General features: G+C 36.3%; 2 protein-coding genes across 14 annotated transcripts in view; one reads left to right on the top strand and one right to left on the bottom strand.

Annotated features, from left to right (window-relative positions):
- SYCP2 (synaptonemal complex protein 2) overlaps window positions 1-4,126 on the top strand; it is a 31,548-nt gene extending 27,422 nt beyond the window's left edge. For 12 of the 13 annotated variants that reach the window (XM_031556532.1, XM_031556540.1, XM_031556538.1 and 9 more), the window contains 4 exons: window positions 432-490; window positions 780-858; window positions 1,323-1,379; window positions 1,732-4,125. In XM_031556532.1, the coding sequence (XP_031412392.1) occupies window positions 432-490; window positions 780-858; window positions 1,323-1,379; window positions 1,732-1,803 (267 nt within the window). In that variant the 3' untranslated portion in view covers window positions 1,804-4,125. Of the gene's footprint in view, window positions 1-431; window positions 491-779; window positions 859-1,322; window positions 1,380-1,731 lie in introns of all 13 variants that reach the window. The other variant, XM_031556541.1, reaches the window with a different exon arrangement.
- An 838-nt stretch (window positions 4,127-4,964) lies between these two features.
- Window positions 4,965-14,326, bottom strand: LOC104914036 (phosphatase and actin regulator 3-like). Its single transcript, XM_031556545.1, has 5 exons — window positions 13,701-14,326; window positions 9,647-9,708; window positions 8,719-8,859; window positions 7,660-7,736; window positions 4,965-5,855 (listed from the first exon to the last, which is right to left on the bottom strand). Exons 1-5 carry the CDS (start codon window positions 13,789-13,791, stop codon window positions 5,840-5,842), a joined length of 387 nt encoding a protein of 128 aa, XP_031412405.1. The 5' UTR covers window positions 13,792-14,326; the 3' UTR covers window positions 4,965-5,839.
- Between the last annotated feature and the right edge of the window lie 2,369 nt (window positions 14,327-16,695).

Below are 16,695 nucleotides of genomic sequence, written 5' to 3'. Positions count from 1 at the left end.
GCTTGTGTTCTGAGACAGGCCAGTTGCCTGCTACATGGTGTAATGTAAAATCAATATGTAAGAATTCATGTTAAAGCAAAATTTCTTTCCTCTGAGGCCTTTTTCTTTTTTAACAATACTTAGATTATATCAAAAATCTGTTTAAAATGTTGTGGACATACTTTTTCATTTATGTCAAACTTAGAACAAATGCACTGATGAAAAACTTTCTGGTGAAACTGGCTCCATGAAAACAGCATTCCTGAAGCATTATATCCTGCCAACCAAACTTTTGTTTGTTTTAAAGCCTCTAAGGTGACTGCTTACCTACTTCCCATTCTGCGCTGAGCCTATAACTGTAGTTAATAGTATTCAGATTAGATTGAAGTCAGTTCTAGTTTAGAAAATACCAGTTACTGTTGGCTGTCATCTGTTAATATCTTTCTTTTCAGACTTTTTGGAAAAAACATAAGCATACTTTAAGTACGTTCATGAAAAATGAGCAACAGAGGTTAGTAGGCTTTATTGGTGATGTTTTGAAATTTGTTTTCTGATGTAAATTCAAGAAAAGTAGGCTGTCTTCTGTTTTTTTATGCAATTGCTCTCTTCCATAAAATAAGGATAATAGACGAGATGAGAAAAAGAGATTAAAACGTAACTCTTCTCCAATAGCAATAATGATGTTAAGACTTATTAATGCATTTAAGTACCATTAGACTACAAATAATGAGATGTACTCATGATATTTGTGAAATGTTCACATATAACAAAGCTATTTTAATTGACTTTTACTTCTTTAGGCTGCAGATCCTTAAAACATCCTTTGAGAAGAGCATCCACCATTGTGTTGACTATGAAGAAAATATTTTTACTTCAGAGGTAGTACAAGCTTTCAGTTCTTTTTCTGGTTTTAATCATTTTTATTTCTTCCATTATGCTAACAGATACCATTATTAATTTTTTTTCCAAAGAAATTCCTTATTCCTTACAGAATTGCATTAATGCCACTTAGGTTTTTTTATAGCTTTTCCTCTGTCATCAAATACTTGTCATGCAACAATATTCTGTGCTTAAGGGCTAAATTCCACCCATTAGGAGGTGCCTACGATTATCTATAGAATCACTGCAAGATGAATACTGTATTCTGTGACTCTGTTCACCATGGTTACTTGTTCAAGAAAGATTAACTTAGATGCAAACAGTCTCTCTCCTTAAGCAAATAGATGGATGTACATCCTTTTAGTTCACAGTTTTAAGCCATTTAGGGTTATAATTGTCATATTGAAAATGTGTTATCAATTGCAAGCAGAAACAGTGCATTCAGTATAAGTACCTTTTTATAGGTGCATCTGATGAAAGAAGACATGAAAGGACTCCAAGAGAAATTTCTTAAAGAAATGGTAAATGAAGTTGTCTTGTCTTCCTTTTTATTTGCTTATGGTAATGTAAGTATAGTTGTTTGAACATTAGATTTTACAGCTTTTAGCAATTTAGTGTCCTACCAGAAAAAAAAAAATATATATATAGAATCTAAGTATTACTGGTATTAAATATTTTAAGCCTTTTATGTGTGATAAAAGTAGCCAGTATGGATATGCTATTTGATTTCTGAGTCTTAGTATTTTGAATGTTAACATGGAAAAGTATCATATTTCAGATACTTTATAAGCAGGACACTATACACAAGAATTACAATGTGGAAAAAAAAAATTATATTTAAAGTAAGTGGTAACTGTAATGCTTTCTGCACAGCAAGAAGAGGAACTGATTAATGTTCGCAGAGGATTGCAGACATTATTTCTAGCAGAAGATGGAAAATTCTGAAGTAGTACTTCCATGTACTTTCCTGAAATTCAAGCTCAATATACTCATTTTTTAATATAAAATTTGACTTTTTTTTTACTTAAGGAAACTATTGTAATGAAAGCATATTTTCCTTAATAAAATTGAAGTCTTTTTACTCCGACTTCTCTATGAGACTTATCCCATTATTAGAAAAATTTGGGATTTTACTGAATCTACTAAAACACAATACATAATTTTTTTTATTTTATTTTTTAGCTAATGCTGGTTCTGAGGAAGTCTTTAATAACATTTTTCATAGGTTATTTAACTGAATTTTTAGAGAAATCGCTTCAAATTTCACTTCAAATCTATCTCTTGGGTCGTTGTGTACAGAATACCACTTTTCATCTTTTTTTTGATCCAGACTACAATAAGAAATTATTTAAAGATCCAGTCTCATGTGCTAATTTAATGCTATTCATTTGTGGCATTATACTTCAGTAAGAGTTTCTAACAGAAAACAACTGTAAAATTTTATGGTTGAACTATATTGCAAATATTTATATTAAATATTTCATGAAAAATGCAGTGTGTGTCTTGTTTTTACTTCATTTCCAGAGAGAAAAATGACACGATTCAAAATTCAGTGTTAAGGTAAAAGTTAAAGTAGAAAACTCTTTGACAGTTCACCAAAGAAAATGAGAAATCTTACTGATTTCTAAATTCCCTGTGGTAACTAATACAAGACAGTCTTTATTTCTAAGGATTAAGGAAAGTCCATAGTCATATATAGTAGCTTCAACTCAGCAATTTTGAAAGTTAGCCTTACTCGCCTTGAGCAAGGGATTTGACTCCGTGACCTTCAGAAAGGTTCTTCCCAGCTTAAATTAATCTATGACCTTACATGAAAATGTTTACTTTTATCTTTATTAAAAATACCCTCTTTATAAAGCAACTTCTTAGATCAGAAATGGCTGTGAGACATTTCCATGCTACATGCACTGAGAGTAGAATGGCCAGTTTAGTGCTCTGACACCATGGAGTGGAAGTAGCTTATTGTGAACATATAGTTTTAAATGAAAAATATTTCTTATAAATTAAACTTTAAACATATGAGTCTGTATTCTGCCAGGGAAGAATTGAAATAGAAAATAATTTAGTCTATTCATTCCATCTATGTAACTACAGTGCACACTTCTAATTTTTGACCTTCTTTTTTTTTAAGCCTGCAATCATTGCCATCCCCACTAGATGGACCTCATGAGATGCAGAATTTTTTACTGAGCAGTGTTTTAAGTATTTTCTCTTAAATATACGGTGTTTTTAGAATTACACCTTACAGCCCAAATTATTTTTTTTTACACTGCACACAAATTGGAGAAAATAATGTTATTTTTAGTAAGAACCTCGGTTGAAATAGAAGTATGAAATTGTACTACCCATCTTCTAGTCTTTACTGAACCCCATTAACTTCTAAAAACATTGAGCAAATACAATCAAATTCAACAAAGGTACAAATATAAAGCATCATGATGAAGTATTCACAAAAGCACTACTTGTCTTTTAGTCTGTGGCTTGGAAAATCCAAGGTCATTCAAAGCAGACAACTAAAATGACAGAAACTGTGTGCTGGAGGACTGTTTCTTTTTTAATTTGGGTAAAGATCAGCACAGGGAAAGTGGCCTCCTTGGGCTAAGCATACCTTCAGAGAAGAGCATCTTAAGTTCTAACAGAAGCAAATGCACTATAGTGCATGCAGCCTCCAAACAACTTGCTACATTTGCCCATCAGTAGACTAGAGTGACATTGGTCAGCTGACAGTGATGTGTGTGGCTCTGAAGTAGTCATGATTTTATGTCTCTTACCAGAGCGAAGCAGAAAGAAGGTTAGGATGCTTGTGATGGATGGACAGCTGAGGGTGTGGGGAAGAACCTTGAGCATGTTGCTGCATAACTACAAGATAGCTAAGTAGTAATAAGTAGGAATTAGTAATACAGCTCATAGGCACTGTTTGGAATTTAAAAAAAAAAAAAACAAAAAAACCTAAGATACCCTTAAAATATTTACTGTATTTTTTAGGCATCCTTTGAATGTATGTTACACGTTGTTATCAGTGAAGGTCTGCGCTGTCTGCACCGGTGCTAAACAGGCATGTCACTTTCATGGACTGTTGGTTAAGTCTGTAGTTAACAGTTCCTAAGCTAAACGATGTGGTTCTGCCTATGAAACACTTCACACCTTCCTTCTTACCCTTTTTTGTACATTACTCCTGGAATATAACTAGCAATAAATACTGCATTAATAAAAAATTGTTGATAAATATAATGAACAGTATGTTAAAAGGTCATTTACATATTTCTGTGAAAAGGCAAGTTATAAAACTGCAATTAATAGAAAAAAAAAAATCTTTGGATCAAGTATTTGGGTAATTTAAGTCTTTGATAAGTAAAACAAACATGAAAAAGATGTACAAAACTACAGCCAGGTACAGAGCAAGCTGAATTATCTGTGTCAATTTGATTTGGTCCAGGGTGTGACATCTCCTATGATTCATCAGTTTCTTCTAGTACTGCCCTTAGTGATGCATATTTTGTGTTACACTGTATGTTCTTACGTTCAGTTCTTAAATGTTAGTTTACCTGAAGCGTGATACTATTTGTATTCTTGCATTCTCACACTGAGCAGCTGAAGAGAACCGAACGTCCATCCACTGTTTGCAGTTTCTATTTACTTGCTGGCAGCAATTAGTAGTAATCTATACAAACAATTTTACATACCTTTACTTTCTTGATTATTTTCATGCTTCATGGCTTTATGGAGATCATCTTAACAAAGCTGTAACCCTCTTCAGATTTCTGACATTGAGTCACTTCCTAGAAGGACAGCATTTAAAACACCTGCAGAGAAATTTTTGTCTTGGGAGTTTGTGTCATTTTGTTGCTGTCCCATAAGGCACCCTTTCCAGGTATCAGTGTATTTTTTCTTTATTTCTTTTGTTTGTTTGTTTGTTTTCCTTGAGAAGAATTCTCAGATGTTTCTAGATGTCAAGCATAATTAGAATTGTCTAGTTTTTATATTTTTCTAAACCAATTCTATTTGTTTATCATCAGTTAGTAACTTCTTTCCTTTTACTATCAAGAAATCATTAAACTATATATATGCATTTTTACTATTAAAAACGTTAAAATAATTTGTTTCTTAAGCATGAAAGTACAATTTCATATCAATTGTTTATCTGCGGTTGTACAAAGTAGTAACTTCTAATGATATTAACTGAACTTATCTGTCGTTCTTTAGAGATCTGAAAGTACTGTGTAATGACAATGTAGTATGCAAAGGGCCTGGTGCAAAATGTTGGTATTACATAAGATGGAGATCCTTAGCTAAAATGATCTTTTTGAAGATTCTCTGTTGATAAAGAAGGGATGTGATCTAGTGCATCATAAATGAATTCCCTTCCCGACTGTCCCTGGGAAAAAAACATCTTCAGGAAACATGTTCATTTCCTGCAATAAGTAGTCATTTAATTAAGGAACAAAAGTAACAGGAGTCAAAAATGCTTGCAGCTGTGTTTGTTAGACAATATATAAAAAAAGAATGAAATTATAATACATTAAATTAGTTTTTAGAACATGAACTTAAGCGTTTTACAAACTAATTGTGGTAAGTTCAAAATGTCTTGTCAACGTAATACTGAATGACGGTGCGTCATGTCCGTTATGTCAGAGGCCTTGGAATGGTAAAGCCTGTACATGCACATCTCCTTTTCCATGATAGACTGCAAAACAGTTTAAAACAAGTGGTAAAGGAGAGTAGTAGGTTCTTTCAAGTAGTTTTACTTCAGTCTTTTTCAGCAGCTAATCCCATTCAACAGGCCATTGCTCTTCTGGCTTCAAAGTGAAGAACATCTCTGGTGTTTCCCTCTTTATTTAAGTGCTGCACTTTTCGTCCACAATCCTCCTTTCTCATAAACATCAAGGTATCCAGGACTGAACATTAGGGAGAGATGATTCCCCCACGTGTGTTCAGCAGCAATATCAAAAAGTAAGGGCAGATTCTTCTCAGAAGAAAATTCCTATGGCCTGTGAAATCTAGGACAAATAAGAGACATTTTTAAACTACTTCAACATTTAAAAAATATACAATTTAAAAAAATTCTGGTTTAGATTATTAACTTTTTAAAAATCAATGTTCATTCTCTTTAAAGGCACATTGACAGTATTGTAGGATATTAGCAACTGTAAGCAAGTTTAATTTTCATCGACACATTTCCACGTGTATGCCATGACTGTAATGCAGTTACACTTCTCAGGGTCCAGCCAAGCCATTTTGCAGTTATCAGGAAATGCAAATGTAAAATGTATGTGGAGCTTGTTGGGTTTTTTTTCTTTTAGGAATTAGGCCACAGTTTTCATTGCCAGTAACACTCTTTACTGTGCCATGATCTTACTATTTTGTAAGAATAAGGCTAGTGCTTTGGAAAATAGGAGAATATACTGTTAGATTAATACCTGATAGTCTCAAATTCTGTCTGGAATTTATATGCTGTTGCTCTGTAGATGTGTTCTCTTAGCTGAGTGCAATTGAAGTCCCGGTCACTTGTAATATTTCAGCAGTAATTGTAAATTGTAAGTCTGTTTGCTCCAAATATCCTGATTAATTTTGAAAGTACATCATTGCGATCTGCTTAAATTTCCCATGTAGCTCACTTAGGAGAAAGTATTTTTCAATTTTAGTCTTAACTGCACCCTTTAATTTTTTCCTGTATTCCAGTCTGTCAGTGCAACGGTGTTTTGCCACACACATTGAGTCTGAGCTCTATAATGTGAAAAGGGCTCTAAGATTTGCATGGACATTCTAGAATTCTATCACCGTAACATTTAGATTAACATGCGTTGTATTATGACTTGTGTATTTGCCTAGATTGTCTTTTCATTGACTGTGCCAAGCTCAATTAAGATCAGACTAACTCCAGTTGAGAAACAAAAATGGAAATGCTGGTGTGCCTTCCAGAAAATGGGACTGCACACCAAATTCCTAAGTACAGTGTTAGGCAACTTATTTTAGCAGCAAGATAATGCGTACAGACCTGGCAAAAGTACGCTGTGCTATCAGCACGTCCCAAAATTGTGTTTTAAGAGTAATAGGACTCACTTAAGAGACATTGCAAAAATTGTACAAAATAACTGGTTTCTATTTAAATTTTTCTGTAAGCAACAAGGTCTTTTTGCATGGAGCTTAATGGCTTCTCTCACAGTTGCTGTCTGTTGGAAAATTCCAGTGGTTTCATGAATGTTTAGACATAGATCTGTGATAGTGCTGTGATGAGGCAAGAGCAAGACCGGCCCAGCCACTCGGGCAGTGCCAAGAGTCCAAGCCAGTTTTCTCTCTTGCTTTTGCTTGTCTGCCACTAACTGTGCTTTTCAGGACTGCACTTTCCAGTAGCAACTGGACTGCTGTTCAAGTGAGGCAAATCTACAGGCTCCATCTTCTACACCAAGTTTAGTATCTATTATTTGTGGGCATTACTCCCTGCTAATGGGGGGAATCAGAGTAGTATGCAATGATGTCGCATGTTCAAGTGCAATTAAATTGTTCTTTTTTTTTTTGCTGTTGTATCCTACATTTAAATTTTTGCCATAGCTTTTGAATCTTAGGTGCAAAGAATGCAAGCTGACTGATACTCTTGACATGTGGGGACTTCTCAGTACTTGCTAATCTGAATATTTTTTAATCAGAAAAGCCAGGCTCTGAAATGAATGAGAAATGCATCCATTTTCTTTCAAAATACAGCTTCCTATACACATTCAGCGTGTAAGACCAAAATCTACAGATTCAGGACTCAAAGAGACTGTTTATTAGCAGGCAATGGAAATAAATAGCTGGAAGACCGACCTTGTCAAATGTTTACTTGATGCATGTACTTCCATTTCATTACTTTTGTATTCATTTAGCTCTTTCCGAATTGCTGCCTAGGAATTGAAAATAGAAGAGAGTTAGCAAATAATTTTGTACTTATAAGCACTGTAAAATACCAGACTCAGAAAGCAGAACATGAGTTTCATTAAGTAGAAATAATAGGTGTTGTGTACAGCAAGGCATACTATGCCAGTAGGGATGCTGAATATTTAGGTTGTATAGATTGCTGATGATTTTATGGATTGCTAGAGAAGAGCTAATATAGGAAAAGATAAAATATTGTTCTTTTTCTATGTAAGTCTTCTAAAGCCATTTATTACACTTCTTACTTGGGAAATACTGGAATGAAGAACAAAGAATTTGATTTCCGCATCTCAGACCAAAGCAGTAAGTAATCCGGCCGTGTATTTGCCATCTTATCCAGTAATTATCCTAGCATCTGCACTTGTTCTATTTGCTGCATCCCTGAAACTTCAAAACTCCTTATTCAGCAACTGTTCTAGCTGGAATCATGCTGAACTCTTTTGGTTGTATCTCAGGTACTTAAATGTGAAAATTAAATTCACGTGTAAATTATGTGGCAGGTATATGATGGAGCAGAAACAATTGCTTGTTTATGCTCGTGAAAATGAAAGATCAACCAACTCCATGAGTATTCACAGGAAACGGGAGAGGAAATATTGCATGTTTCAAAACATAGTGAAGGGCATTTGCACGTCTAAGAAAAAAACTTCCAGTTTGAGGATGAATGTTAATATTGTGTGCTCACTGGAAGTGATTTTGAGTTGCAGCCTAAAGCACAAAAAAGGACTGTACCCATCTTTCCCTCCCTCCCCGCATCAGTGGATAAGCTGACCTTTATAGTACTAAATAAGCATTTTTTTATAAGTAGCATTTTTTCTGACAGTATACATTGGTCAGTGTGTTTACAGCATATCAAGTAACCATTAGAGAGGTAAAATGTCCTTGCAGAATCCAATGTGGCTTTTTACACAAGCCAAGAAGAAAGCAATAATATTTTAATTATGTCAGTACCTTATCGGCTGCTGATAGTCTTGTCCATGGTTTATCTGCTCGTCTGTCATAGTCCTGTGCTTTTGCCACTTCTACATAATCACTGAATCGAATCAGGATCTTTCTGTCTCTTAGTTCATCTACTGTAGGTCTCTGGTTAAGCTGCATGAAACAGTTTTGTAAAATAGAGCCAATATTAATAACCAACATTTCAAGAAACTGTGCAATATTTTCTGCTTGCCATCTTATCTTAGTGTGCATTTATGTGTCTGAATAAAAACACCTTGGAAATTCCATGGAACCACTAAGTTCTTTAGACTATTGTTATGAGAGTAATAATTGTTTGAGTTGAGGTGTGGGCTACAGCACAGTGGCTTTATAATGGAGAAAAGATGAAAATATTTTGACCTTGTAATTTATAAATTGCATAAATTTAGAACAGGCAAAGGAATAATAATGAATTTGTTACACGTATAATGTAGGGTTTCTCTATTGCATTCAGCAGCAGGTTGTGCAAGGCTTTCAGGACCAGACTAGTTTGGATATAACAGGTTATTGGCATATTTGGCTTATAATTCCAAAAGGGTTTCCTGGGAACAGAATAACAAGATCTCAGAACACCTTAAAATGCAAAGAGAAATGTACTATGGGAGCACTTCTGGTGCTCAGCAGGGAGCCAGTCCAGCTCTGCTACAAAGAATGAAGCACTGCTTTTATAGCAGTATAGTTGTGAAATATGCAGAGTGCAAGCAAATACTATTTTTTCATTTAAAATTTCTACGTAAACTTTCCATCAATTCTCATAGCTGGACATGGTAGATATTCATATATTAGATACCACTATCTCAGGCACTGCTAAGGAGGAAGTATAGTGTAACAGTGTCCTAGGTGACAGTTCAGTGTTTTAGTAGCTTTCTAAAGGCTAATGGAAGGTATTGCGAGATTTTACCTTTCTTGTCAGTCTTTGTTTGATTTCCCTTCTTTCTTCCTGTTCGGTTTGATCGTTTCGTTCTACAGAGAATATAAAAAGAAAAAGGATGATTTTCTTCATGAGGAAGAACAGTAGTTTCCAAGGCAATAAGAATTACATCACATAAAAATTAGTAGCTGGCTCTTAGCTGTCTGTTTTCTTAGTTCTGTACACCTCTTGTTCTCTACTAGAAGGTACAGTCACCTCTCTGTGAGGACAAGGTACTGGTGCCAATGACAGCTTTTCCTGAGCTCTGAACTCCAGTTCTGATTTCATAAGCCAACATTTAGATTTAAGCAGCCACACCAACTGTCAAATTGTATGAACTTGAGAAATAAAATCAAAACATTCCATAGTTAATCATCATTTTTTTGTATTCTCTGTTTTGCTGGAGCCATTATGTTGCAGTAGATGCTGAAAAGACTTATTGCAGGAGCTTCAGGGAAAGCAATGTTCTGTCCTGTATAACCTTAATTCTCGGGCTACATCCTTAGATGGTCACACTGGCACAGTAGTTATCTTTGACTCGCATGCTTTTTGTCTGTGCCACTAATATTCGAACCTCTTTATCCTCAGAAGTTTTCTTTTGTAGCATTCCATCACAACCTAAGCCAGCTAGCTTTTGTGTTGTGCCTATTAGCATTCAAGCCATGATAACTCCTACACACTGAGTCTAAAAATAGACTGGAGTGCTGTAACACTGTGTGAAATATATCCTTTGCCTTGGGATACGAGGTAATGGCATTTCTATTTCTAGTACTATCTGTTACTAAATTGAGGCATGAGCTGTGACCTGAACAAAGCTGAAGACCTAGAGAAAAATGTTTAACCACTCTGGGATTCTCTAGTTTATTATACTTCCAGTATTAAAAATAACGTGTGTGCTGTAACTTGCCTTAAAAAGACGCTAGCAGTGCAGATGAGTTTCCAAAATGATATTTTTAGTAATGAAGCATTCTGTATTTTTACGCTCATTTGATTACAATGAAATGCCAGCATTAAGTATCAGCACAGAGTAACATAGCAGTGCACAGCCACAACTGGTTGTAGCAGAAATGTAAATCATATGAATATAAAGTATTGTAACTAGCCATATTAAAATTCACTGGCAAGGCAATAAAAAGAGACTAGAGCAACCAAAATTAGTGCTGTCTCAGGGACTAGAACCTGTTTAAGTGTGAAATGTCTGAAAGGAGAATGCCTTAAAAAGTAGATTGTATTCTAAGATACAGAAATTTTTGCAAGAATTTATTAATATGCTTAACTACACTTTAATTCACTCATTTTAAAGTATTACATATTTTCATATCTAGATATTTCTACTAAAAGACAATAATTATCTGTGCCTTTTAACATATCACAGTCAGAGATGCACTGAGAGAATTCCAAAATAAAAACCACAAATATAAATTTCTGATTGGAAAATTCATTTTCGAATTTGAATATACAAAACATTAGATGGTGACCCTTTTCTGTGATACATTCAGACATGCTCGGTGCTTATTCCCAGCTCTAAGAAAATGCCAAATGTGAAAACATGAGAAATAATGCATCTGGAAAATATAAAGCAAGATAAGATAAGAACTGCTAGCAAAGGCAATACAGAATTCAAGCATTATTACAGAGACAAACCAGAGAGGTTTTCCCTATCAGCATCACTCTGCCTACACATAGCTACACTCATTAGGGAGGGTTGACTTTATAAATCAGTAGAGAGAGATGCTCCCAATTATGAAGTGACATGTGTAGTACTGTAATTCATTTTTTCTGCTCTGTGAGTTATTTGGGGAATTCTTAGCTGTGCGTAACACTGAAACAGTTCCTGGGGTGATAAGAATGAACTGGGGATTTAAGAGATGCTGGGTTCTTGAATGTCAGTGTCAGCTTTCTGCTGAGTACAAGAACATGTGTGAATACCTGCGTCTTGATTTTAGTTGTGATGGTAAACCAGCAGTGTTTCCATCATTAAAGTAAAAGATGTAGAAGTTCAGCAAAATTGTAAGAAAGTGTTGGCTTTACATTTTCCTTAGCAGAGTGTGTTACTAAAAGATGTTAGGAAACTTATGAGTCAACTGCACAAACCCTTACAAACTGCAGGATGCTGTAGTGATTTCACAGAAGAGTATTTATGTTGCTACATCTTTGCATGTCAGACCCAGTGCAGGTGTTTAAAAACCATAACAAGAATTGCTAATATTCACACTAATATAAGGAAAGTTTGCAAATTTCCACATTTGCTCACAACTGAACCTAGAGTTGTTGTATCTATCCACCCTTTAAGATTACTGCTGTCACAGCTTAGTGATAACTTCAGTTCTTGACATATTCTTAACTTTTTATATAATGGAACAGGTAACCAGAATAGAAGTGACTGTGATCTCAGACAAATCTGTATAAAGCCTGAGCAACTGAACTGAAGTCAATGGATTTGCTTCATGTCAGGAGCTCCTTTAAATGAGATACAAATCTAGACCAGTATGTTTAGCCAGCATTCAGGAAATATCTTTAATTCTGCTTTATCTTCTTTCTGCTTTATCTCTCTCTAAGCTCATTATATGAATGTATTCAAACTTTTATTATTAAAGCTTGTCAGTTTAACCCAGATTAAGGATGTAACCAGCATTCTTCAAAAAGTAAACATAAAGGAACAGATTTTTTTTTTGTAAAGATCAGCCCTGTCTTAGGGAACTAAATAAATAAAAAGAAAAATCACCTAAAAACAGATCTTAAAGGAGATCTGAGGCGCTGACATGAGAATCTGATTCCACATTTCAGAATCTTGTGTTAATGTTTTTTTTCTTATCTCTTGTGTAGCTGACAGGTAAATTTAGGCCAAGTTCATCCATTCACATTTTCAAAGAAGGCACCCTGTTTCTCATTTAGCTATGCACATTTGTCAGATGCATCCAATTTAAGCATGCACAGCGTATGCTTTGGAAGAGTACTGAAAATACAAGTTGACTGTGGAATCCCTTTATGTCAAAAGTGAAATGAAATCTACAATAACTTCAATAGCAACTGCATAAGTTTTTCCTTTAAACTAGGAAAGTTCCGAGACATTAAATTTTAGGTAACAAAATGTGGGTAACTTTTTCTTCTAAAGAACTGCAATCATATTGATAATAAAATATGAGTTAAATACCAAAGGCAACATTGTTTCTATGACATACACCACACAGTCATATTATATGTGGCCATACGGATGTTTTATTCATGTTTAATGAGAAGCAAACCATCATCACATCATTCCATCATTCTGCTATTGGGGTGTTGTGCTGTTTGTTTGCTTTTTACTGTCAGCACTAACTAAACCACAAAAATAACAGAAGTAATATTCTTTTCCTTCTAGCAGGTAGCTTCTCTCATTCTCCTATCTCAGACCCCATCACAGAGAGAATTTCAGAGCTCTCTCTCCATCTAGATCAGAGGATTCCCAATGCATCTATCACCTGTTTGATCCCTTGGCTGTAACACCAATCTTTAGGAAAAGAGTTTTGAGTTTCTGCCCTGTGTTTATTTGAAAGACGTTGAGCAACATTCTCCTGTAGCACTATTTATAATAGGCCTGGAATTCTCCCTCTACAACTGTTAATATCTCAGAATGATATTCCGAGACAAGTTCTCTGACTTGTGTTTGGAAATGTCCTAACACCTTTGCAAGGATGCTTTGTCCATTCCCCTTTAGCCAAGACAGTCAATGGCTTCAAAAAGGGCAGTCTGTGTGTCACTGCACTGCATGACACCTGGATGCTACTCCCCTCTCAGACACCCGTAGCAGTGTATTCACAATATAAATTATTTCAAAGCTGGAATTCAAGCAAGTCCCTCTTTTCTGTACTAAATTGCATGCCTTTAGCAAAGTGTAAATTCTCATTTCTGCAATATTTGAAAGCCAGAGCATGTTAAACATGAAAACTTTTAGGTACAGAAAATAATCCCAGTAAATTAATATATCTTTAAAAAGAATATGTTTCACAATTGTAAATGCTGGTTTCAGCAAACATATAAAATATTTTAAGAAGAAAGTACTCACGTTTAAGTATATTTCTTCTTTCTAGCTCCTCAACAGCAGGTCTTTGGCTGAGTCGCCTGCGGAAAAACACCAAAATCACATTTTGTACCATGTCTGTTCTTTGGAAAGTCTGCAGGATTCCAAGTTCTGGTTTGTATTTTCCTTGTGTGTGTTTATAGGTAGGAGAAGAACACAAAATCCTTCTCCAGGACTGAAGGAGAAAAGAAAAAGAAAATCCCAAACCCAAGATTCTGATATCAGAATGCCTTCTTGTATAATTTTTGCCAAATGTCAGCAATGCAGGTAGAAGTTCTCTAGTTTGCACTGCTGTTGGTGGAATGCTTCTTCATGACATGCATCCTTTTCACCACACTTTCCAGACAGTCAGATGGAATCAGTGCCCTCCAACGGTTAAATTTACTCTTGAGAGAGAGGGTTAAGGTGGTTTTCAAAGGAGTTTCACAGTCATCTTCTGTAGCTGTTGCTGCTTCTACCTTTCAATCTCTGTAGCAGCGGGCTTCCTTTTTTTCTAGTAACACCAGTGATGCATTCTGACAAATGCAGACTTGCCAGAAATAAAGATTTCCTGTGGTTTCCCAACTACACATCTAACAGACCAATCCAGCAGCTCTCCTCCTGCCTACTGAATAAAATTCGTGTGCGGCTCACTGCCTCATGCTGTCTGAACGGAGTGTCTTGTGCAGTTTCACCTCCCCTTTCTGTAGTGCTGCTTCAGGATTGAGTCTTCAAATCATATGATCAGTGCCATGGCGATTTTATTCTGCATAGTAAATGAGATTTCCCCACGAGACACTGCCAATATCTGCAGAGAATCTCAGGTAATGGAACCCCTCCCCTAGGCAGACAGACACATACTGCATTTGCATTTGCTAGCGTTCAAGCAATAATCCAGCAAACATATCAGAAGCAGTTTACGATGCTTCCTGATCTGTGTTCTGGCAGCATCAGGGATTCTCATTGTCTCCTCTGTGGCAGGTGTTACCAAGCCAGAGACTGAAGTTACAGACAAAGCAATACAGCAGGGACCACACTGCAAAACACGGTTGCAGTAATTATCCCTTAACTGTGCACGGGAAATAAAGGAATAATGATAAAGTGATGCTATACCAAGATCTATATTTTACCTAATATAAAGGAAATGCAAAAAATAATAATAATAATAATAAAAATGAGGGAACTGTTAAAGAGCAAGTATCTAATTCAAATTTCTCCTTGTTTCCTGAGCCTGACCAAATACACTGTTGCATTCAGCTCTGTGTTCATATGTTATAAGACCAACAGCACAAAATACGAATGCCACTCCTTATCCTTTTCTAATTCCCCTGCAATCACTGCAAAGGCCAAATTCTGTTCTCATCTTTGGCAACAAGAGTGCATCACAACTATACCAGGCTTACACCAGCAGAAAACTTGCATTGTGAGCTGTTGTACTTCGACACCTGCAACCTAATGCTCATTCTTCCCACCTCACCTCAGATTTTTCTCTATGTCTCTGGATTTCTCTTCAGAGCAATAAACTGGATATTCTAGCACTGGAATCTGCAATAATCCAAATTGAAACAGAAATGATGCTGAAATGCTCCACTGAAAGATTTAAAAGTCTATCTCTAATCTGTTACCCCTTCACTCCTCCCTTCTCTCTCATTTTCCTTAATGTCTCAGAAATTATGCAGCTCTGGCTAGGTTTGTTTGAAGGAGATCAGTGCGCATTTTATGCTATAACTCAGGGAAGAGTGACTTACTCACATGCTGGTCACATGCCTTCCTATCAAGCTATTCCTAATTACAGCCCTTCCATGCAAGATCTGCAGATTCTCCAAGAATCTTCCATCAGAATTCTGAGACCCCCCTTTAAACTCAGGGATTAAAAGCCTAATGGAAAACGATTAAAGCAGGAGAAGTATGAGAATAGATATGTAAGTGAATGCTCTGCATATTTGTACATATATTATTATTGTATTTATGTTGGTTCATTATTTAAAGACCTATTTCCTTCTTGACTTTGATAAATACATGGTGGGTGTCTAGAGATAATGTTATTTCTGTGCACAACTTCAGCTTTACCCCAAGGAAAGGAAAAGATGCAGATACACATAGACAGAAATATACACACACACCATACAATATTGCATTTTTGTGTGAATTTTTCAGTGATGCGAACAGCACTTTCAAACTCTTATCACAGCCATAAAACCAGGAGTGGGCTTTTCTATCAGGGAAAGTGGGGATAGGGTGAAAACACACCTGAACTCATGATGTAATAACGAGGAGGCAACACTGCTGACCTCTGTTGCCGCTGAGGTGCAATGGCTTCTCGTATCTACCTGTTACATCAATATTTCTGTTCAGAAGATGCCTCCAGCTGCTGTAAAACCCCTTCCATCTGCTTTACCTGCCACAAACCCTGCACTGCAGCCAGCCCCAGCTGGTTCCCAGACAAAATGCAGGGAGATGGCGAAGGAAAAGGGCTGTGGATCCCGCACCAGGGGCTGCTGACTATGCTCAGGGGAAGCAGCTGTGAGCACAACTCAGACAGGTGAGGGTTGGGGGGACCATCCCTGGTCCCTGACAACAGGCACTGTGTGGCTCACTGTGCTCTCCTGTGTTCCATGTGCTGTGCTGCATTTTAGTTTTAATGTTCATTATTTCTCCAAAGTTGTTAAAACACAAAATTCCACCACTCTGCAGTGTCCCCTTCGCAGGGAGCTCAGGGCCCTCCCTCATGGCCACACTGCCATGTTGGAAGTGCCACCACACAGCAGGCAGTCTGGCCCTGGGAAATGGCATCCTGCTCCCCTCTTCCCTTCGTTTGAGAGCAGGCTGTAAGGCAGGTGCTGAGACAGACTGACTCCAGAGAGGGGATGCTCAAATCTCTTACAGTTTAAAAAAAGGGAAACTCTGGCAGTATTATGGTTATTGGAAGTCTTTGTACTGCAGCCAGTGAGTGATCCCAGAGGATGAAGCAGGCACAGGACACAAAGGAAACTTCACAAAG

Source organism: Meleagris gallopavo, chromosome 22 (assembly GCF_000146605.3).
Source record: "Meleagris gallopavo isolate NT-WF06-2002-E0010 breed Aviagen turkey brand Nicholas breeding stock chromosome 22, Turkey_5.1, whole genome shotgun sequence".
Taxonomy (NCBI): domain Eukaryota; kingdom Metazoa; phylum Chordata; class Aves; order Galliformes; family Phasianidae; genus Meleagris; species Meleagris gallopavo.
This window is presented reverse-complemented; position numbering and strand designations above follow the sequence as displayed.